The sequence below is a fragment of the Microcaecilia unicolor genome, unplaced genomic scaffold, assembly GCF_901765095.1.
Source record: "Microcaecilia unicolor unplaced genomic scaffold, aMicUni1.1, whole genome shotgun sequence".
NCBI classification, from domain to species: Eukaryota; Metazoa; Chordata; class Amphibia; order Gymnophiona; family Siphonopidae; genus Microcaecilia; species Microcaecilia unicolor.
The window spans coordinates 170640-195890 of record NW_021963059.1 but is presented as its reverse complement, the minus strand read 5'-3'; the positions used below and the strand labels follow the sequence as shown (position 1 = coordinate 195890).

General features: G+C 43.1%; 1 protein-coding gene across 1 annotated transcript in view; it reads left to right on the top strand.

Annotated features, from left to right (window-relative positions):
* LOC115458860 (hydrocephalus-inducing protein-like) overlaps positions 1-25251 on the top strand; it is a 174920-nt gene that overhangs the window by 16521 nt on the left and 133148 nt on the right. Inside the window, exon 3 of the mRNA XM_030188698.1 lies at positions 10536-10759. Within this exon, the coding sequence (XP_030044558.1) occupies positions 10536-10759 (224 nt within the window). The remainder of the gene's footprint in view (positions 1-10535; positions 10760-25251) is intronic.

The following is a 25251-nucleotide window of genomic DNA, read 5'->3' as shown; positions in this document are numbered from 1 at the left end:
CAGGCATAGAAATAGAGCTGTTAATTGGCGATTCAAAGTGGAATGCTCGCGAATAATAGGTATAACATGACCGCACTCCAGGTAATAACATGGAACGTGGGAGGTATACACTCCCCTATAAAAAGACAGAAAATCTTGAAAGCCTTAAATGATCGGAGGGTTTCGATAGCATTTCTCCAAGAAACCCATCTATCTCGAGAAGAGCATTCCAAGTTGAAACGATGGTGGGTGGGAGAATGGGTAGATGCTCCTGCAATGGGGAAGAAAGGAGGGGTGGTGACACTAATTAGGAAAGACCTGGGGGTTGAGGTTAAGAAAGTGGTGGTAGACCCCCGAGGGAGATATGTTCTGGCTTCAGTGGTGTTAGACAGGCAAGCAGTACTTCTATGTAATGTGTATGCACCCAATACTTATGAAAAACATTTCTACACACAACTCATACGTCAGATACATGCGTTGGGGGACATACCAATTCTGATGGGAGGAGACATGAACGAGGTATTAGACCCAAAATTGGATAGGTCCAAACCAACAGAGAGGGAAATGGCTAAAGGGGAGAGGGGGGTTTCCAGACTCTGCGAGACATTGGACATGGTTGATGGCTGGAGAACACTCCACCCTATAGACAAAGATTTTACACACATCTCCAGAGCTCACTCAACGTTGTCTAGGATAGATTACATTTTCCTATCACGGGAAATATTGACTAAGGTAGAGGAAGCTCAAATAGGCCCAATCATGATATCTGACCACGCCTGGGTGAGAGTGCAAATGAGGTGGGGAGAGGGAGCCCCTAGAACCGGATCATGGCAGTTCCCAACCTTCTTATATCGAGATAGTCACTTCGGCCCCTTTCTGGTGGAGAAGTGGCAAGACTATAGGGCTAATAATGAGCAACACGTGGCTGATCCTGTTCTTTTTTGGGAAACGGCAAAAGCTGTCCTCCGGGGAGAAATCATATCATATGTTGCCCAAAAAAAGAAGATTAGAGATAGGGAGGTTCTTCGGCTGGAAAAATGGACGACACACTTAAGGAAACAATATGGAAGGGAACACTCGATGAACACGAGGAAACAGTTATTAGAGGCCCAGCAGTCCCTAAATGAACTATTGCAAGATAGAGCGCAGAAATCGAATGCATACTATAGATACCAGCTATATAGATTTGCTAACAAAAGTGGGAGACTGCTGGCCAGATTAGCTAATAGAAGACTGACAGCGAGGAAAATCCTCACAATGGTAGATGAGAAAGGGGAGCGAGCACATACAGATGAAAAGATAAATGCAATACTGACAGCTTATTTTAAACAGCTATACACGCCACAGGCAGATCTAGTGACACCCAGTACCGCCTATCTAGACAGTATAGGGTTACCGCAGGTACTAACGGCTGACTTGGATGTGTTAAATGCTCCGATTGCTGTGGAAGAAGTGGAATGGGTGATCAAGCAGGGTAAACTAGGTAAGGCACCAGGGCCAGATGGCATGAGGGCCGAGTTTTACAAAATTCTAGGTGGAGAAATAGGGGGGACACTTGCCAGAGCGCTAAATGCGGCTCTTGCCGATGGGCACCTGCCGGTACACCTTAATAGAGCTCGGATAAGTGTCTTACCGAAACCAGGCAAACCGGTAGACTGCCCTGAATCATATAGACCTATATCTTTACTAAATGTTGAAACTAAATTCCTAGCAAAGATACTGGCAAACAGGCTATCTAGATTCCTTCCCTCATTGATAATGGAGCCACAGGTGGGATTTACCTGCGGTAGAGTAATAGCTAAAAATATGCGGCGTATCTGGGCCGCACTTGAAAAGGTGAAAACAGAGCGGACTCCAGCGTTGCTAATAAGCTTCGATGCCGAGAAGGCATTCGATAGAGTCGAATGGAGTTACCTCTTTAATGTATTGCAGGCCTATGGCATTACGGGATCCTTTGCGCAGGCAATAAAAGTGCTGTATACAGAACCCTCAGCGCAGGTATACGCTAATGGAGTGCAATCAGAGTGGTTCCCGATACAGAGAGGAACGAGACAGGGATGCCCCCTGTCGCCAATGCTGTTCATTCTTGCGTTGGATCCCCTGCTGAGAGAGATACAGGATAACGCTGATATCCAGGGAGTTAAAATCAGAGAGGTACACTTTAAGACCGCAGCCTTTGCAGATGATCTGCTGGTGTTGCTGACAGAACCACGCAGGTCATTACCATACCTCATGGAGAGTTTAGAAGAATATGGAGATTATTCTGGCTTCAGGTTAAACCTAACAAAGTCAGAAGCGTTAGCTAGCACGGAGGAGCTCCAAAGAGAATGGGATGAGAGTTTTCCTATACGCTGGGCGCATAGGTCATTCAGATACCTGGGAACTCAATTATCAATGGATTTGGGCAAAATATATGAACTTAATATCACGCAATTATTACAACAAACAAAAGCTCAACTCACACGGTGGTCCGCTCTCCCTTTATCGCTACTAGGCAGAATACATATATATCGTATGATAATATTTCCTCGATGGCTGTACATCATGCAGGCCCTCCCGATAAGACTGTTGAGGAAAGATTTAGTAGCGCTGAGGAGGTTAGTGGTAACTTTTTGTTGGGCAGGCAAAAAGCCAAAGATGAGATGGCGACATCTGGTGGGGGCTCAGAGAGAGGGGGGGTTGGGGCTACCTGACATGCGGGAGTACAACCAAGCCTGTTTACTACGCCATTTACGGGACTGGATCCTGGGTACCAATAATTATACGGACGTTGTAATGGAGAGGGCGTACTTTTACCCAGGGCACTTGAACTATTTATTACATGCAAACAAGAAAAAACTCCCGGGGGGGGTCCGAAATAGCTTGCTATTAGAGCCTTTGAGGTCTGGGTGGAGGGACTTGTTGAGGAAGTGGGGACAAGATCCGACTACAAGTATATTTTTGCCATTGCAGGGAAATGATGACTTTCCGCCCGGCAGGGACAATGTAATATTCAATCAGCTAAAGAATAAGGGCATAACATTGTTAGAGAACTTTATACAAGCAGATGGAACATTAATGGCAGCAACTGAGTTCCTGCAAATCACACAGGGGGGGCCAATGGCGATGCTGGCATATTATCAAGTGGCTCATTATGTGAAAAGCCTTAGACAGGAGAGTCTTTCTTTGGATTTTGGGAGGGAATTGAGGAAATTTTTAGAAGGTGATGCAGCTGGACAAATCTCGGTGTCCTGGTTCCACAAGGAATTGGGGAAAGGGCAACCTGAGAGATGGGTACAGGAGGTGGCAATGCGATGGAGTCAAGAAGCGCTGAAACCAATATCGGAATCCCTTATAAGAAAGGCACTAGTAGGGGTCTCACAGATCATACACAGCGCAGAGCTCCAGGAGTGTCACTTTAGAACAGTACATAGAGCATACTTCTCCCAGGGGCAAGCATACCATGCAGGAGTCGTAGAAACTGATAATTGCCAAAAATGTACACAGACAGGTGCAACATTTATGCACTGCGTATGGCAGTGTAGAGCTATCCAAGCCTTCTGGAAAACCATAGCCCGATTTCTGAGTAGGGTTTTGGGATTCCCGGTTACCCTCACTTTTGAAAAAATGATGTTCACTATCATTAGCCGCTGGGGACCAGGCACGCAAGGGGAAAGAATGTTTCTTAGCAAGTCCTGCATAGTGGGGAAAAAATGCATTCTTAACCATTGGACAACGGAGGAGGCCCCCTCCTATTGGTACTGGAGGAATAAGATGCATCAATTAATGTTATTTGAAGCAAGAGGGGCGAGCCTCACACCCAAGAGACAGAGAAAATTCTTGGCAATCTGGTCACAATACTTACATATTTTATCACCCAGGGCACGTAGTCAAGTAATGAATCGGCTCCCTTGGGGGCGCACAGGGTGAAGAGCATCGCGGGAATGGGTTACATAAACAGGATGTGGGGGAGGGGACATTGGGGCGGGGGGGGGGAGATAGGGAGTAGTTTGTTATAAAACACAAAAAAGTCTTTGATGATGGAAGTTAGAATTGTTGTTTCTTCATGGAAAGTTCTGATATTAGCACGAATGTTTTTGTTGAACACAGAATGTATTTTTCAGTTGAATATCATCAATAAAAAAATATTGAACGAAAACTTTGAAACATAAAATATAAAAGTTAAACATAGAGCACGGAAAAGGAAAAAAGGGGGGAGGGGATAAAAGTTATATAAAAAATTTGATGACTGTGCGTAATGCTGTATTCTTGAACTGTTGCTCCACTGAGTTCTGTAAAATTGCATTGATGCCGCTATGTTAAGGTGGATTTGTACTTTTTGACTTGTCATCAATAAAAATCGTTGAAATATAAGGCACCTAAAACACCTCTCACACGACCTTACCTAACACCTTTCCATCTGAATTCCTCTTTCACCTCAGCTTATGATTGACTGTTTTCTTTTTTTTTTTTTTTCTTTTTAAATCATGTAACAACGTTTTCATTTCCATACTCTGTAAGCCACATTGAGCCTGCAAAAAGGTGGGATAATGTGGGGTACAAATACAATAAAATAAATAAATAAATAAAATAAATAAATAAATGTAATTACCTCACTAGTTACTCCCAGCTCTAGGTCATTTATAAATATGTTAAAAAGCAGCGGTCCCAGCACAGACCCCTGGGAAACCCCACTATCTACCCTTCTCCATTGAAAATACTGACCATTTAACCCTACTCTCTGTTTTCTATCCTTTAACCAGTTTTTAATCCACAATAGGACACTACCTCCTATCCCATGACACTCCAATTTCCTCTGGAGTCTTTCATGAGGTACTTTGTCAAATGCCTTTTGAAAATCTAGATACACAATGTCAATCAGCTCGCTTTTATCCACATGTTTGTTCACTCCTTCAAAGAAATGTAATAGATTGGTGAAGCAAGATTGCCCTTCACTAAATCTATGTTGGCTTTGTCTCATTAATCCATGCTTTTGAATAAGCCAGCTTGCCCGTAAGGGTATTATAATAGATCATAAATTCCTGAGTTTACACAGGCTCATGTTCTTTAATAAATTACAGGCTTCTCAGTCGCTGATAGATTCCAGAATCGCACCGGCTTGTCAGCCTCTGCCCTTTTTGACCTTTGCTGGGGTGCTGACCTGCGCTCATGATTCTACACTACCCGGTTCAAATAGTAACTTAAAGAAGTGAGGTCTTGAGCTTAATGGGGGTCGTACAATTTAGCAAAGAACTGCGTAAAAATCTTCGCTATCTCCTCACTTTTGTTACGCACACAGCCTCTATGATCTCGAATGGCCATTATCACTCTTCGTGGCACCCATGACTTTGCAAGCCATATTAATAGGGGTCCAGACCTGTCACCAAATCTCTGGAGTCTATATTTACAATAAAATAGGGATCGAGTTGCCCGCTCATGGAGAAGTAAGTGTTACCTGCATAACGTGCAATTGTTCTTGAGTCGCAGCGTTTGGGTTCCGCATGTACCTTGCCTTGGTCTTTTTTAATTTCGACTCTAAGTGAACTATAGCCGCGGAGCTTTTCTTATTATGAGCATGGACATAAGCTATCACATCTCCCCGTAGTACAGCTTTTGCTGCTGGCCAGAAAAGGGTTGGTTGCTCTAAATGCCTCTTATTGAAGCGTACAAAGTCATCCCACTTTTGGTGAAGATATTTATTAAAATCTGTATTATGATATAAGTAGGCCGGGAACCGCCACCCAGTTTTAGCCTGAAACAAGTCTGGGGCTTTTATATCGATCCACACTAAAGCATGAGCTGAAACTTTCTCAGGACCAGTTTTGGCTGAGAGTACCCAGGGAAAAACCCCTTGGTCCACCAATATATAATCTATATGTGAAAGGGTCCCATGAGGTTGGGAGAGATGAGTAAAGTCTTGCTCTCCAGGGTGGGGGGTGCGCCACGTGTCAATAAGGTTAAGTGATCGCATAAAAGAGGAGAGAGCTCGAGATCGAGGCCCTCCACGATGAACTACTCTAGGGGCCGAGCAGTCTAGCACCGGGTCAGGAACTAAATTAAAGTTTCCCAGAACCAGTAATTTAATAGATTTGTACGGGTAACAAATTTGTGTTAGTGTTTGATAAAATGTAGGATCCTATTTATTAGGACTGTATAGACCTAATATGAGAAACGCTCTGCATATGGAGCCAAAGATGAAGCAATACATAGCTGCCCTGGGGGGTCTTTTGCTATCAACTCTGCCCTGGATGCCAACCCCTTTTTAATTAGAATGGCTACACCCCCCCCTTACGTCCTGATGAAGAGGTGGAAAAAACCTCCCCCACCCATGTACGTTTCAATTTCTGATGTTCCACCTCTGATAAACGTGTTTCCTGTATGCATGCAATATCCGCCTTATGCCTCTGCAATGCAGATAGAACCTTTGCCCGTTTCACTATAGTAGCAATTCCCCCCACATTCCACGTAATAAAGCATGCAGATTTAACTGCCACAGTGTATTGTGATGTGATTGGGATCGCAAAAGTTAAGGCTTATATCGGTGAACTCGAGTGCCCAGCTCCACCCGAGGTCCACTCCCACCGCAAAATGGAGACCTCTGCCCAAAGGTGCAACTGCTGTAATCCTTGCTAACAAAGAATTCTTAAACTTTACTGCTAAGAACATTAACCAATAGTAATTCTTGAGTAGTTCTAGCGTAATGTTCTTTCCCCTCCATTTGTAGCACCCTCCCCCACCGCACCCCACCCCCTCCCCTCCCTTAAATTCCCCCTTCCCGAAAGTATCCCCAAAAAACTCTCCCACTTCATACAGCAGGAGGTCAGAGATCTTAGATGATGACAGGCCCTCCCTCCACCCATACCACCCCAACTCCTGAACATCCGCACAACAATTAACATCGAGATAAACTACAACAGTTGTATTTCACATACTGTAACATGCGTATAAAAAAAACCCAATTATATATATATATATGCCCACTTTATAGGGACCAATGAATCTAACACAGTTGAACTACTACATTGGAAAAACAAATTCTTTATTAGTATGCCCACTTTAGGGACCGAATGATATTAACTATGAAATCAATCAAATAAGAAAATATTGTTGCACACAGCCCAAGGTGTATTGTCAATATTGGCAGTACCTTCCTCCTGTCCATAACAAATATTGGTATACTTCACTGGTTCAATCCACCACGATCTGGCGGTGTTAGCTGCTGTCGATAACAAAACATTTATTGCCAGCAACAATAAAGTCAAACCCAATGTCAACTCCATTTGGGGTAAAATTTAATCATTAACGAATTTGACGCTTAAGTATTGACAGACGAGGAAGCTTGATTTTCGGTTATGAAGGACTGTGCTTCCTGTGGAGATCCAAAGATATGCCGTTTATCATTGTGAAGAATTTTTAGTTGCGCTGGATATGCAAATATGAACCACTTCTGAGAGTTTGCTAGGGCTTTACAAACTGGTCCGAATAAGTGCCTTCGTTCTTGACGTACCATTGAAAAATCTGGAAATATTTTGATAGGCACCCCATCGTAAAACAAATTATCCTGTTTTAATCTTGAGCTGCGCAGGATTTCCATCTTGTGGATAAAGTTGTGTACCTTGACCATGATCACTTGTGGCCGATTGCCCTGGTCCTGCTTGCGGCCGATCCTGTGCGCTCTCTCGAGGCACAAGGGGCCCACACTGTCTGAAAGAGCAAATTCCGCTTTCATCCATTTTCCAACAAGGTAGGTAAAGACTGATCCGGAACAGATTCAGGTATCCCTATAATCCGAAGGTTTGATCTTCTTGATCTATTTTCCAAATTGTCAAGCAATTTTTGAAGCTCTTTGAATTGCGCTGCTACGCCCACTTCCTCATCTTCCACTGCCGATATCCTTTTCTCTAACTCTCCTCCTTTTTGATGGGTGGTATCTTCCAACAAAACGTCCACGCTGGTGAGTTTTTCTGAAAGGTGATGGAGTTGTGGCTCCATTGCACTCTTAACCGCTTCACTAAGCAAGTACAGTTGTTGGGCTGTGAAAGATGACACTGCGGCAGCTGGGCTTGCTGCCATCTTAAAATCACTGGTTCATCGCAACTTCTCCAGATCTTTCTTGCCAGTTTTCCCGGGCATTGCTTTTTCGGTTCTTACCACAGAGGTCCATATAATGAGAGTCTCAGCCTCAGCATAAGTTTGTTACTCGAAGCCAAATTATATTTAGATGTGGATGGGAGGGAGGTAAGAGTCCAGGAGGAGAGCTATCGCACGTCTGCTCTCCTCAACTCATCATGTGATCTCTGACCAGAGCTTTATAAATGCTTAGATGCAGGGCCACTGAGAAAGGGGAGAGGGCAGGGGAGGGGCAAGATTTCTGAGCCTGACACCAGAAGATTCTGCTTCTTCGGTTTGACTCTTTCCTGCTCCTGTGTGTCAGGTCCAGGGTGATTGCATTAACGCAAGAGTGACAGATCGAGGGAGGAGCAGATGCAGGAAGGTCAGGGGGCAGGGGCGGAAGCCCAAGTGGGGGGGGGGCAGTGGTAGCCCAAGTGGAGGGGCAGCGGCTGTGGCGGCCCGATGAAGTGGCAGCGGTGGCTGAGGCAGTCCTGATCTGGGCTCGGCTCTGACTCTCAGCGGTCCTGCTCAGATGTCCAGTTCGTTCATGTTGAGACCGTAAGCATTTCATCTCAAGCAGCTGCAGTTTTTGAAATCTTGTGTTGTGAGCTGTGATATCATGTCTCTTGTTGCAAGGCTCAGACTTCAGCAGCAGCCTGAGATGAAATTCATAAACTATGTACCAGCAGCTAGCTGAAAGAGGTGAAGACCAGATTGTGAGACTACTAGGGACAGAAAAAGTACCTGCATATAATGTGTACTGTGCTGTATATGTTTATAGTTACAGTTTATAGTTTATTTACATTTATTATACCGCTTTTAGCTAACTTGCAGATCACTTCGGTGTACAGGTCTAAAATCAAAAGAACAAAAGAAATAGAAAAGAACTCCAATAAAATTATAGCACAGAAATAACACAACACTCAATTCAGATCTAGACAATCACTCATGGAAAGGGAAGAGAAGGAGAGTATTGCAGAAAACGGGGCTCAAGATTTGTAAGCCTTAAGTTAGACTAAATGCTTGGTAAAATAACCGTGTTTTAAGAGCTATTTTAAATTTCTTAAATGATGATTCTACGCAAATAGGAAGTGGCATAGAATTCCATAGAAATGGAACTGTAAAAAGAAGGCCTTGGATTCCAGTTGAGCGAAACGGGGACTAGGGAGATATAACCGCTGATAATTCAGAGATTGGAGAAGACGTGTGGGAGATTAGAGATAGTAAGATTTGATAGATAAGAGGGATGATCCATACGGTAAGCTTTGAAAGCAAGAGTGAGTGTCTTAAAAATAATTCATTATTCAACAGGAAGCCAATGGGATTTCTTGAAGAGTGGAGTAACATGATCATATTTTTTAGCATGATGAAGTAATTTGATAGCAGTGTTCTGGAGTGTCTAAAGTTTCTTAAGGAGTGTACATGAACAACCTAAGTAAATGATATTGCAGTGGTCAAGTCTTGTAATAAGGAGGGACAGAATCTAGGCATGAAAAGCGTTCAAAGTCAAAATATCTCCTAACTGATCAAAGTTGTCAAAAAATAAAGAAATCTGTTTTACGTATGCCAGAGACTTGTTGAGAGAAAGTTAACTGGGAGTCAAGAGTGACACCAAGATAGAAGAAAGAAGTTACTGGAGATAGAGTGTGACCCAAAAGTGTTAAGGGTAAGGAAGGTGGGGTGATTCCACCAGTAAACCAGCATGCTACAGTCTTTTCTTTATTTTACACTAATCTGTGAGAGGAAAGCCAATCAGAAATAAGCGCAAGGCAATCCTGAAGTGGTTTAATAGACGGAGAGAAAGGAATAGTGGGATAGATGAGCAAGATGTCATCCGCATAGAAATGGAAAAACGCCCCTGAATTTTGAATAAAGAGTTGCCAATGGGCTAAGGAAAATGTTAAAAAGAAGAGGGAAAAAAATAAAACCTTATAGCACCCTGCACCTCAGTAAGTGAGCAGCGGAGGAAGAGGAAGCCATTTGAACCTGAAAAGAATGATTTGTTAGGAAAGAAGTGAACCAAGCAAGAACTGTACCAGACATACAGTTCTTGCTTGGTGCTATAGAAATAATTAGTAGTAGTAAGAGGGAGTGTATCATCACTTCTAGAGGTTAAGTGTGGTTAATGCAATACTCACTTCCCAGCACCACCATGGCTGCTTCAGGTTATTGTAGTGCCAAAATTAAACATCTACTATGCAGACTTATATAGGTTCAGCAACAGGTGGTGTCTACCAGTGGGTGACCTCCAGCTCTTTGCTGGCTTGCTCAATGGTAGCTACACCCCTCAGTAAACAATAACTTTTGAATTAGCTTTATTTGTATTTGCTAAAAGTCTTGCCAGTAATCTACTAGTAAAATTTGTGTACTATGAGTGAATGTTTTCATTCATAATAGAATATGCAGGTTTTAGAAAAATATGTAAAATAAAAATCTTAATATTCTAAATATTTTAATTTTTGTAGGCAGTTCTGGCAAACAAAGGGTATATTGATGCTATCTTTACCCTTATTCCTCCTGCAACTGCATTGGGATCTGGTTTCATGTTTAACCCCAGTGAGGGAATTATTTTACCAGGCGGTCATCAAGTTATCGAGATCACCTTCAGCTCATCTAAACTAGGAGATTTCACAGAAGTATTCATGTTTAATGTGGATGGATCATCTGAACCTGTCAGCTTAACCATTAGGTAAGAGTCATATAGATAGATAGATAGATAGATAGATAGATAGATAGATAGATAGATAGATAGATAGATAGATAGATAGATATAGATATATTCTTTTTGGGGTTCAATATTCAATGCGATTTAACTGGCCAGAAATGGCTCCTGACCAGTTAAATCTCCTGTGGCACTTAACCTGTTAGTGCTGCTGAAAATAAATGGTTAGAGCCAAATTCAAAAGCAGCTATTTATGGGGCGTTCTGGAGACAGAGTAAGCACTTGGCCAGTTAAGTGTTGAATATCGCACTGTGTGTTGAATAAGTATTGAATATGTGTTAGCCGGCTCTGCAAACCCAGAAATTCAATGCTGGTGCCTGGACATGGCCTGGCATTGAATTTCCAGGTTCAGTGCCGGCGGCTGTCAGCAAAACACTGGCCACTGCCGTCTGAATATCGGGCCTTTTATATCTATCAGTTAAGTAAGCCTGGAGAGAGATTGACATATTATTTCTTTAAGACTACCATTTTAACCATTTTGCAAACCCAACTGAGACTGGTATATTTCATTTCTTGATAGTTATTTACTCTGAAGTATATGCATGTATGATCTCTTTCTCTGAGGACAAACAGGCTAGTTGTATTTTCACAGTTGGATGATGTCATCTGATGAAGCCCGATATGGACTCTAATGAGAAGATTGTAGAAGTTTCTAACAGGGTCACACCGCACATGCACTACTGCCCCTCCCATCCGACGTGCACGTGCAGGTCCCTCAGGCTTCGTTTTTCTGTGGAGCAGGAAGGATGCGTCATTGTGTTCTCACTGTGCATGTTTTCCCTATTTGCGTGCCTTCCTGAGTGAGTATTTTTCCTATATTTTTGTTTTTATTTTATCCTCCTTTGTTCCCTTTATATTTTAGTTTTTTCGGCTTTTAAACTTTCCTTTATTTTTCATAAATTGCTAATCCCGCTTAGGCCGGAGTGCCGACCTCAGTTTGAATGCTGCCCTTTTTTGAGGTTCACAATTGAGGAATTTAATTTTGCCGCAACTCTTGATGTCCAAGAAGGCTCCCAGTGGTTTCAAACGGTGCATCCAATGTAATTGGGTGATTTCGGTAACAGGCTCCCACTCTTAGTACATCGTTTGCCTTGGACTTAACCATGACCCTAACTCTTGTTCTCTCTGTTTAAAAATGCAGTTGATGACACAGAGGATGTGTCAGGTTCAACAGGAGAGACTTTTTGGCTCCTCGAAGGCTGGTCCATCGACATCAGCACCAGAAGCATTGACCTCGATGACTCCTAAGACTTCAACAACCACTGGGAATGCACTGGCATTGAGGAGGTCTCCACCTCTCTCAACATCGGGGGCTGAAAGTAGGCCCTGGGACCACTCAGCATTGGACCTGACACCGAGGGCACATATGGGTTCAATGTCATTGTCGGCACTGAAAGACTACGAAGCTGAGCATTGTGGAAACCCCAAGAAGCATAAGCATCAGTCCTGTTCAACACACGATGCTGGGAGCTCTAGGGCATTGGAATTGTCAGTACCTGAGAAGCGCTGGCACCAAGAGGAGCACACCCCCCTCTTTGGTAGAGGTACCGGTGTGAAATTCTCTGAGCAGCCAGGTTCCAACTTCGAGTTCAGCACTGATATCTTCTCAGGCTGCCCCCCTGTCCCAGTTCTCCTGCCTTTGCTGATGCCTTCCTTCGATGAACAGTACCAAGCCATGCTGAGGGAGGAACTGGTGATACTGTAGTTGGATTCTTTTCAGGCATTGAGGGTGCTTGCAACCAAATGCGAATCAGCCCCACATTCTTTCTGAGTCTCTGTCCATGCCTGTGGAGAAATCCTCAGTGTTGGCACCTCAAAAAGTATCGATGTCAACATTGACCCATGCAGCACTGCTCTCAACATCAGGGGAGGAAGCTTCCACAAAGTCTGAGGGTAGAATTGCATCTCAGCACTCTTCAGGGCATGGATGTGGTTCAATTGAGTTGGGGCAGGCACAGACTCAGTCCGGTCTGAATACAAGAGGAGTTTGATTGGGACGGCTCATGGGACTCAGAAGAAGACCCTTATTACTTCTCAGGAGAGGAGTCTTATGGAGTCACTTCTGATCCCTCCCCACCTCAAAAGAGATGTAAATCTCCACCTGAGGGTCTCTCTTTCACCAGTTTCATCAAGGAGATGGCTTCAGCCATCCCATTTAAGTTGGAGATGGAGGAGGAGCCCAGGGCAGAGATATTATCTGTTCTGGACTATGAATTGCCTCCTAATGAAGGGGCTATAGTACCATTGCACCCTATCCTTAAAGATGCACTGACGAAGACCTGGGAATCTCCCCTCTCAGTGCAGGTTGCACCAAAGAAGGTGGATGCAAACTCGTCAGAACACTGCTGTCAGAATGTTGTGTCATGCCCATCATTCAGATCGCATCAGTCCTTTGTGAAAACAGTACCACTGGTTACCTGTTGACCAGCGTATAATCTTTAAGATAGCGATAGCGATCTTAACCTTTAAGGCACTTGCTTTGGCCTTCTGGATTACCTAGCATGCCTTGCCATCCCTTACTCACTAGCTTGCACTTTTCACTCTCTCAGTGACCATCACATTGTCCTTCCCGGCCCCAAGACTGCCCAGTACGAATCTACTAGGCACAGTGCTTTCTTCTTTCTATCAACACATATATGGAACAATCTCCCACTTCTTCTTAGTGAACCTTCCTTTAAAACTTCTAAGGCCAACCTAAAGGCCTGGTTTTTTAGGCAGGCTTTCAGAGGATCAGACTGATCAGATGGCATGAGCATTAATCTGCTAGAGACCTTCCTTTACTGTCTTCCTTGCTTTTGAATGTTTACCTTTACTATTTTTTTAATTGGAGCTCCTTTCCTGTTTCAGTTTCTTAGCCTCTACACTGCTCTGTACTGCTTTAGCAGCTAGAGAGGTTTAGCAAATCAAAATAAACTATAAACTATGTGCAGTATTGTATCCAGAAGGTTCCTGAATTCAAGAGGGGCCAACTGCCTCACCACTCTTTGGCTGCCAAATCTGCCCTCAAACGAGCTAGCAGTTCCAGAACTTTTGCCTTGAGTCCCCCAGGTAGAGAGGCTTGGACTCTAGTTTCATTTGGGAGAAAGACTTTTCAGGCTTTGATGCTTATTACCCACATCCAGTCCTACCAGCTCTGAATGAGCATTTACTTGAAATCTTTGGTACGTAGTATGCTAAGTCTTGCGGATTCTGTCCCTCAGGAACAGGCCGCAGAGCTTTTCCAGTTGGCCAAAAAGCAGCTGGAGTGCAGATAGTATCTGGTCAGGGGCTCTTACGATTCATTTTATATTGCGTCCAGACTCCGCCTTGGGTGTGTTGATGCGCAGACTCTCATAACTACATGTCTCTGACCTGGAACCAGCAGTTCAGGAGAGGTTGGTGGATGTATCTTGCCAAGGAGACAATATTTTGGAGACAAGATGGAGGAGGTTGCTGTCTCTGCAGTCCCTGTCTCTGCAGCCTCTGTCTCTGCAGCCTCCAGCTTCAGCTTCTTCTTCTAGAAGGTTTACAAATGGGCCTAGACGGTGACCCTACTACTTTCAAAGATGTAGGTTTCCGCTGCTTACTAGCTCTACCCAGAACCCCCAGGGCCAGTGTTCTCATACTCATCAGTCCTGACCACAAAAGTCCCAGCCAGCTCTCCAGTTGAAGCAGGGGACGAGCTTTTGACTTGCTTCAGGAAAGCATAGCTGCAGTCCAAGTAACCATCCCGGATGGTCTACTGGTAGGGGAGAGGCTGTTTTTTTTCCCATCAAAGGTGGCCCCTTATAACCTTCAACTGATGGGTTCTTCAAATAGTCCGTCTTGGTTACACACCACATTGGCATCAGGAACCACCATATTGCCCACCAAGAACATCTTACATTTACTCTCTGCACAAGCTGTAGAGGAAATCTCTGCCCTTCTACAGACCAATGTGGTCAAACTTGTGTCACCAAGGGAAAAAGGAAAGGGATTCTATTCTAGTTACTTCTTTGTGCTCAAGAAAATGGAACCCTAGGCTTAAGGGCCTTGAACACATTCCTGGTCAAAGAAAAGTTCAGGATGATTTCCTTGGGCACCCTTCTCACCATGATTCAGAAACAAAATTGGCTATGCTCTCTGGACTTAAAGGATACCTATACCTACATTTTGATACTTCCCGTTCACAAGAAGAATCTCAGATTTTGAAGCGGGAAACACCACTACCAGTACTGCGTTCAGCCATTTGGCCTTGCATCAGTTACCAGGATATTCACGAATCCCCTGATATTCAGCATTATTTAACCAATCAGCAACAATGTTTAACTGACTATCCATGAATATTCAGTGGGAGATAACTGGTTATCTCTGCTGAATGCAGCTAACCGGCTATATCATGTGATGTAGCTGGCTAGTGCCGATTTTCAGTGCTGGGTTTACTGGTTAAATAGGACTGCATAAACAGCAGTCCTATCTTTAACCACTAGGAACTTAACTGGTTAACACTGAATATCGACTTAACCGGTTAAGTTCCGGCGGCTAAAAATGAAACCATTTATTCAGTGCTGGTCACCGTAAATGGCCTGGCATGGAATATCTGGGGTCATCGTCAATAGCATCACGTATGTGGGCTGCCTCTTGCCAGCTGAATTTCGGCCCCAAGTGTCTACTGGTAGTAGCAGTGTATTGATGGAAACAGAAGAACAAACTCCTTTGCACAAATCAAGCAAGCAAAGCACAGCGAAGGTGACACCAAAAAATCAGGAGCTAGATGATGTGTAGGTCATATAAAAGTTTTATTCAAACATCCAATAGACTCAATACAAATCGTGTTTCGGCCACAAAGGCCTACCTCAGGAGTCTCTAAACAGTGAAAGATACATACATATAAATAATTTAAAAAAAATTAAAAAAGAGAAGAAACATTTTCAAATTAAAAGTGACAGTTTTTAAATAATTTTTAAAGGAACATAAAACAATAAAATCATTATACATCACTGTAACCCAAATAAAACCATATCAAGCATATGCTAGAAATGTAAAACAAAAAATATTATACTTCACTGTAACTCAAATAAAAATATATCAAACATGTAAGAAATAATAAAATCATATAACATAACTAAAATACATGCTGATGAGATCAATTTAACACATGTAAAACCATATCAAATAGGTATACAATATAATGACATCTAAGCAGTTGTATATTGAGATATGTTTTGTCAATAAAGACCATGTCTATGAATTCGAATTAAAAGGCAGATTTATCAGGAGATCAATTAAGCAATCATGGAGAACCACATCGATGAATAAATTGTTAAGTGGTATGAACAATACCTTTAATATAGATGTGTTCAACAATCTAGCTCTTAAATAGCATCAAATGTCAAATACCTAAAAAGTGAAGTAAAATGATTTGACTACATAAAATTGCACATGTATTTATAAAAATACATCTAAAAAAGCATATACTTTGGAACTTGAAATAAACCTATAAGAAGCGATATCTCATTTTTATGCAAAAAGGTATATCAATTTTATACAAGAAGGTCTATTTATTTTTTAATTTGAAGCCATGTGTATATCTGTAAGAAAATATATTGGCTACAATGATACTGAAAATGTTGGAACAGAGTAGATAAAGATCGATTTTATATTGGTGCTATAGAAACAGAAAGGTTGAGTTCCAATCGATAAATAAAGAATACTAGACTACTCATGCCTTTAAATAGAATAAAGAATACTAGACTCATATTGTAAAATACAATGACACCTTTGCCAAAACAGGATTTAAGCTGTAAAATAAAGTGATGCCTTTGCCAAACTGGGATTGAAACCGAAAAAAACCTTCTAATATTAAGAAACAAAATAATATGTGACTCCCGCCAAAGAGAGGCTGAAAAGAGAATCATGGAGCATAGAAGCTGTATAAACTGGAATATACAGTCAGCACCGTTAGTAACTCACTGGAATGATCTCAGCCATACAATAGATGATATCAAGTTTTTAGTTTTCAAACAAATTCAGCAAAGATGGAGAGGAGGAGATCAAGATGGTCCACTTTTAGGAGGAACAACGTTTAATATTTGAATTTAATAGTGTGATCCTTAATGGTCTAAACACAGAATTAGATCTCTCTGTATTTCTTTAGGTGACCTTTTTTCCTATGAAATTAGTTTTTACATATTTTTCCTGTGCCCTGACTCTAGACGAGAATACCTTAGTCAGATAAGCTGGTACAGTATTACCTAGTTAATTATCATGTCCTTATAGATGTTTCAAAGAGGAGAAATATAACCATCATTTATAGGCCAGCCATTCAGATTTGTATCTATGTGCATTTCTCCTTCGTGTGTATAGGTATATGTACATATATATAGAGATAGAGCTATAGATATACATATATATAGATATAGATATATATGTGTGTGTGTATATATATCCACATATAGATATAAAAAATATGTATACAGTTTTTTCTTTAACTTGAGTCTAAATATGCCCATTTCTTTCACTTGAGCATAAATGTGCTCATTTTTCTTTATTAGAGCCTAAAATTGTTCACACATGGATCTTTTTTATATATACATTGTTTTGTAAGACACTTGTGCCAGAATGTCAACATGCCGGCATAGTTCCCCATATATATATATATATATATATATATTTTTTTTTTTTTTTTTCCTTTGATCGTACCACTAAACACTTGTGCCATTGATTTTCTGTCATTGTCTTTTTTTCTTTTTTCTTTGTTCTCCCTTTTTTTTGTTGCATTTTTTCATATATTGTTTTTTGCTGCATTTTTTCATATATTGTTTTCTTCATATATTGTGTCTTCTGTTGCTAACAGAGGATGTTTTAATTTTTTTGACCATTTTACAGCGCATTAGCAAGATGTGTTTTGAGAGGTAACACTGTGTGATTAAGCTAGGAGTTCAGTAATGACATCAATTTGACGTCACAGCGTACATTAACATTGCATTATATTTTGCGGACACCGGGCTGTTCAGTTCATTTTGCTGCTGCTCCATCGGTTAAACTGCATGTGTAAAGGTAAGATCCCTTGGCCTCATTTTATATTTAGTGTTTTAAGGCAGTGATACACTTTTGATCAGAGAGGAATTATACACAAAGATTTTTGTAGCACTGTGGCTTTAAACTTGAAGCAGTCTTTTGAATTGCTATTTTCCTGCCATTTTTTGGGCATCCCTGACTTATACCCGGCAGCTATGTGCTGTCATTTACTATTACTTTTGTATATGTTTTTTTTTTCATCTAAACCCCGACTTATATCCACTGTGCTTTAGTAGCAGTGTATTTACACAGACTACTCCATCCTCATCCTCCTCAACCTATCCACCGCTTTTGACACTGTCAATCACAATTTACTTCTTGCCACACTGTCCTCATTTGGGTTCCAGGGCTCTGTCCTCTCCTGGTTCTCCTCTTATCTCTCCCACCGTACCTTCAGAGTACACTCTCATGTTTCTTCCTCCACCCCCATCCCGCTCTCTGTTGGAGTTCCTCAGGGATCTGTCCTTGGACCCCTTCTTTTTTCAATCTACACCTACTACTACTACTACTATTTATCATTTCTATAGCGCTACCGGACGTACGCAGCGCTTCACACCTGAACATGGAGAGACAGTCCCTGCTCAATAGAGCTTACAATCTAATTATGACAGACAGACAGGACAAGTAAGGGATAAGGGTTAGGGCAGACAGGACATATCAGGGAAACGTGAAGATTTTATTGATACCATATACCAGAATATTGCCCGACATAGGCTGTGCCTCGCCCAAAAGGGCGATCTCATCTCACGGTTTCCAATATCATCTTTATGCTGACGACACCCAGCTTTATCTCTCCACACCAGACATCACTGCCGAAACCCAGGCCAAAATATCGGCTTGTTTATCCGACATTGCTGCCTGGATGTCCAACCGCCACCTGAAACTGAACATGGCCAAGACCGAGCTTATTGTCTTCCCACCCAAACCCACTTCCCCTCTCCCTCCACTCTCTATCTCAGCTGATAACACCCTCATTGTCCCCGTCTCATCTGCCCGCAACCTCGGAGTCATCTTCGACTCCTCCCTCTCCTTCTCTGCGCATATCCAGCAGATAGCCAAGACCTGTCGCTTCTTCCTCTTTAACATTAGCAAAATTCGCCCTTTCCTCTCTGAGCACACCACCCGAACTCTCGTCCACTCTCTCATTACCTCTCGCCTTGACTACTGCAACCTACTCCTCACTGGCCTCCCACTTAGCCATCTATCCCCCCTTCAGTCCGTTCAGAACTCGTCTTATCTTCTGCCTGGACCGATATACTCATATCACCCCTCTCCTCAAGTCACTTCACTGGCTTCCGATCAGGTACCGCATACAGTTCAAGCTTCTCCTACTAACCTACATATGCACTCAATCTGCAGCCCCTCCTTACCTCTCTACCCTCATCTTCCCTTACGTTCCTACTCGTAACCTCCGCTCTCAAGACAAATCCCTCCTCTCAGTACCTTTCTCCACCACCTCCAACTCCAGGCTCTGCCCTTTCTGCCTCGCCTCACCGTATGCTTGGAATAAACTCCCTGAGCCCATACGCCAGGCCCCCTCCCTGCCCATCTTCAAATCCTTGCTGAAAGCCCACCTCTTCAATGTCGCCTTCAATGTTGCCTTCAGGAAATCTTGACTGCCCCAACTTGACATTTCGTTCTTTAGATTGTAAGCTCCTTTGAGCAGGGACTGTCCTTTGTTAAACTGTACAGCGCTGCGTAACCCTAGTATCGCTCTAGAAGTGTTAAGTAGTAGTAGTAGTAGTAGTAGTGAAGAGCACATTGCAAGAGGGAGCAACATGTCACGGTCTCAGGCTCTCGGACACTGGAACCACGTGAACCCTTGGACCACTGCCGCCAAGCGGCAGCAGTAGGCAAAATTCCCCAACCAGGACTGGACACACAAGCAAGGATGGAGCTGGAATCTGGAACAGACTGGAAGAACAGGACTGGAGCAACCGGACTTCACCTGCGCTGACCGCCGTTCCCCAGAGGTTGAGCCCCTAGGTGCGGGTGGCTTCAGGACTTACAGGACGGAGCAGGATACTAAACAAGCTTGACCAAAACAGGATTCAGGATACAGGACTCAGGATACCCACACAGGGTATAGAATACTGAAACAGGGTAGGTTCAGGATTCTTACACAGGATACAAGGTACAAAAACAAGCTTGTCTAAAAGAGGGTTAGGACTCTGGGTTCTCACACAGGATACAGGATTGAAGAACAAGCTTGACTGAAACAGGGTTAGAGTTCAGGATTCAAGACAGAAGTGCCCACAGACACCCAAACAAGATACAAAGCAAGGTAGAAGTGCTCCTAACAGCACACCAAGGCAGAAGTGCTCCTATCAGCACCAAAAGGGTAAAGCAGGGAAGCCAAAAGGGTAAAGCAGGGAAGCTCAAACAAAGCAAGGCAGACGTGCTCCTAACAGCACACCAAGGCAGAAATGCTCCTATCAGCACCAAAAGGGTAAAGCAGGGAAGCTCAAACAAAGCAAGGCAGAAGTGCTGCTAAGAGCACACCAACTAACCTCGACCTTTGGCGTTGCCAAGGCCCAGCTGAAAGGGCCAGGTGCATAATAAAGGCAATTACAAGTGAGGTCACAGGTAAGGGTGCTGCTTAGTTCCAAACAACCCAAGCAAGTTTGGCAAGCAGGAAGATCCGAACCGGACTGGAATGACTTCTGAAACATGCTTGAGAAACAGCAAGAAAACAGTCTATAGCAGCCACAGGGTCCGGCCACCAGGGGGCAAAGTGAGCACAGACATGGAAAATAGTCACAATCGTGACACAACAGAGTCAATGCACCTAACTGTTTGGGTGTTAGAGCTGTTAGGGTTCATGATAAACTACCCCAAGTCCCACCTACTCCTGGTTCAACAATTGGAATGCATAGGAGCCCTGCCAGATACATTGCAGGCTTTTCTTCCTCAAGCAAGATCAGAGGCCTTGATAACTCTTGCCTTGCAGGTCCGAAGCAACAAGCAGGTCACAGCTCAGTAAATGTTGAGATTAATGGGCCACATGGCCTCGACAGTGTATGTCACTCCCATGGCACATCTCCATTTTAAAGAGGCCCAGTGTAGCTTCCCCGTGATCTCAGGTGGCTGAGAACCTAGTGAATGTCATCCAGATTTCTCCAGAGTTGACTCATGCTCTTCTCTGTTGGTCAATTGGGACGAATTTGATTGTGGGACTACCATTCCAAATTCCACCACCTCCCTTAGAAGGTGTTAACAACAGATGCATCAACTTAGGATGGGGAGCTCATGTGCATTGGCTTCACACCCAGAGAACTTGGTCTGCTTAGGAAAAGACTTACCATATCAACTTCCTCAAGCTCAGGGTCATTTGGAACACTCTGAAGGCATTCAGAATCGGCTACAGAACCAAATTATTCAAATGGACTACCAAGTTGCAATGTTCTATATGAATAAGCAGGAAGGGGGGTACGAGATTCTACCCCTTGTGTCAGGATGCAGTGGGCCCTCCTTCATGGAATGGTTCTTCGAGCCATTTACCTGGCAGGCAAGGAGAACAGCCTGGCAGACAGACTGAGCAGCATTTTGCAACTGCATGAGTGGTCTCTCAACATGGTCATAGCCCGCAAGATCTTCTGAGAGTGGGGCACTCCCTCTGTGGATCTTTTTACCATTTATCTCAACAGCAAAGTCCCCCAGTTCTGTTCCAGGCTCATTACACATGGCAGACTAGCATCAGATGCCTTTCTCCTATATTGTATGTGTATCCTCCAATAACTCTCATAGAAAAGACATTGCTGAAACTCAGACAAGACCAGAGAACTATGATCCTAATCGCCCCTTATTGGCTGAGGCAGATCTGGTTTCCTCTTCTTCTGGAGTTATCCTCTGAAGATACATGGAGATTGGACCATTTTCCAACACTGATCACGTAGAACGAAGGATCCCCTTATGCATCCCAATCTCCAATCCCTGGCCCTCATGGCTTGGATATTGAGAGCATAGAAGTTGGGTTCTTAGATTTGTCTGAGGGTGTCCCTTGCATCTTGCTGGCTTCCAGAAAAGACTCCACTAAGAGGTGTTACTCTTTTAAGTGAAGAAGGTTTGCCATCTAGTGTGAGGGAAAGATCTTAGATCCCCTCACTTGCCCTATACAAAAACTGCTTGAATACATCCTACACCTCTATGAGTCTGGTTTGAAAACCAACTCCATAAGGGTTCCTCTCAGCGCAGTTTGTGCTTATCATCAACGTGTAGGAGGTAAGCACATCTCTGTACAGCATCTAGTTGTTTGTTCATGAAAAGTTTGCGATTGAGAAAGCCCCCTGTCAAACTACCCACTGTGTCATGGGATCTCAAAGTTGTCCTCACCCAGCTGATGAAAACTCCTTTTGAGCCACTTGATTCCTGTCATCTGATGTTTTTGACCTGGAAAGTGGTTTTTTGGTGGCGGTCACTTCAGCTCGCAGAGTCAGTGAGCTTAAGGCCCTAGCAGCACATTCACCTTACATTAAGGGCTCTGTTTACTCAGGTGTGCTAGCATTATTATCACATGCTAACCGTGTAGATGCCCATAGGAATATTATGGGCATCTACACAATTAGCACGTGCTAATGATTTGTGCAAGCTAAAAATGCTAATGTGCCTCTAGCACGGCTTAATAAACAGGGATCTAAGTTTCATCACAATAGAGTAGTTCTTCGCACACTAAGTTCCTTCCTGAGGAAGTGTAGGAATTCCATCATAATCAGTCGTTCTGCCATAATTTTTCCCAAAAGTGTACTGCAAACCTTAGATTGCAAGCAAGCCTTAGCCTTTTATCTGAAGCAGACTAAAGCTCATAGACAGTCCACCCGTAGTTTTCTTTATTTTGACCTAAATAGATGGGGTTAGCCATCAGCAAACACACAATTTCTAATTGGCTAGCAGATTGCATCTCCTTTACTTAGGCTGACTCTAGAGGGTTATGTCAAGGCTCATAATGTCAGAGCCATGGTGACATTGGTAGCCCACTTGAGGTCAGCCTCCGTAGAGGAGATCTGTAAAGCTGCGTGGTCTTCTGTCCACACATTCACATCTCATTACTGCCTTGAGCAGGGTACTCGATGTGACAGCTGGTTTGGTCAGACAGTCCAGCAGAATTTGTTTGGTGTCCAGAATCAACCCCCCCCCCCTCCACCCCCAGGCCCAGTATTTTTCTCTTCCAGGCTGAACTGTCAGTACTAGAATGTATATAGTTTTCCGGTTGATTGTTCTAGTGTTGTTTCTGTTGAGCCAGGTAGCTAGGGATTCCCAACTGTGAGAATACAACTAAGCTGCTTGTCCTCGGAGAAAGCGAAGTTGCCCACCTTTAGCAGGTGTGCTTTGAGGACTGCAGGCCAGGTATTTTCACAAAGCCTCCTATCTCCCCTTGAAGCTGAATTCTTTAGCTATATTGCATGACTGAGGGACTCGCTCTCGCGCTTCAGGCGAGAAGGCACCAGCTCATCCAAGGTAGGACTGTGCTTGAAATTTCTATAATCTTCTCGCCAGTCAGCATCTGCACTGGTCTTCATCAGATGACATCACCCAACTGTGAGAATACTTAGCCTGCTGTCTTCGGAGAATAGAGCTTTTCACTTGGTGTCTTTGTGAGTAATTTTTCTTTCAGAAACAATACATGTAGTTTTAATTATACATATGGGGACAGATTCTATAAATAGCACTCAAATTTTGGTGCTGAAAAAAATTAGCACTGAGCACTATTCTATAAATGGCACTCTGAGCTGGGCGTCGTTTATAGAATAGCTCATAGCACTGGGATCTGCACCTAAAGTATTTACACCAACTGAAACCTGGTGTATATCCTTTTGCTTAAATTAGGCGTGTATCTCCCGAATTCTATAATACTGCATGCATCTTTAGTGTGCTCCTCCCATGGCCATGCCCCCTTTCAGTTGCACACTAAGGGCCTCTTTTACAAAGTTGTGCTACCGATTCCCGGTGCGGCAAATGAGAGGAAGCCCATTCAATTTCTTTTATTTGCCGCGGGAATGGTTAGCACAGCTTTTTAAAAGAAACCCTAAGAGATTTATATGCACATCTTTATAGAATAGCTCTTAGCAAGATACTCACATAAATCCAAATTGTTGCCAAGTAACATCAATAATTGATTGTTAGCACCTAATTATTGGTGCTAATTGGCTTGTTACCCAAGTAAATTGCGTGCCGAAATTGGGCAAGTGCCCAAATTTACATGTATAAGTTTGAGTGCCATATATAGAATCTGGAGGATGGTGCACAGCCCGTTCTCTACTTAATCCCAAGAATACCTTTGAACAATTTGTACTCCTGCTGGAATTCTGCGCTACAGGAGATTTGCCTCAGAGTTAGTACTGCTAGTTTTCTCAGCAGCTTTTAACATTGTTACTATGTTACTATGATATGTTTTTAACACGATTGACAGAAACAGGTATCAATGGAACAGTACTTGCCTGGTTCAGATCCTATCTATCAGACAGGCAACAATATGTAATGTTTGGCAGCAACTCATCGCCACCATGGGCACTGACCTATGGGGGTACCGCAAGGATCGATATTGTCACCTGTTCTGTTCATTATCTACCTCAAGCCACTAGCTGAGCTGATTTGGTCAATGGACACTCAGTTCTACAACTATGCGGATGATGTGCAGCTACTCATACCCATTGAACCTGACTTATCTACAGCCTTGAATAAACTGATCACTTGTCTAACATCAATTCAAGAATGGGCTAAACACAACAAACTTTGCCTGAACCCAAGTAAGACCGAGCTTCTCTGGGTCCCTAATACAAGTGGGTGCATACCTGACATCAAAATCTTTTTTGGAAAGTAAGAACTCCCCTTCATTTCATATCACAAGTCAGGAACCTTGGAATACAATTAGATACAGCACTTACTCTGAGTCCCCAAATCCAAGCAACCTTCAAGAGCTGCTTCTACTATTTGCGACAGCTAACACTGGCTTTCTCCTTACATTGAGAAGGTAAATCTTATCCCAGTTGTGCATGCCGTGATAACATCAAGACTGGATTACTGCAATGCACTATACAATGGTCTGACTATAAAGGGCCTGCACCAGCTTCAATTGATTCAGAATGCTGCAGCAAGACTCGTAGAAGATTGGAAGCGGCGTGACCACATCACACCATTTTTACCAAAACTTCATTGGCTACCAGTACAATACAGGGCTAAATTTAAAACTCTAAGTGTGATCTTCAAGGCCCTTAAAGGCAATGACCCTGAGTACTTGAAGAACAGGATTACCCTTTACACACCGCCAAAGACACTAAGTTTCTCTCAAGGACTATCACTAACCACACCCTCTCCAAAAGACATTACATGATGTGATACCCGCAATTCCATATCATCATGCTGATCAATCCATAGACTGGTGGGTTGTGTCCATCTACCAGCAGGTGGAGATAGAGAGCAATCCT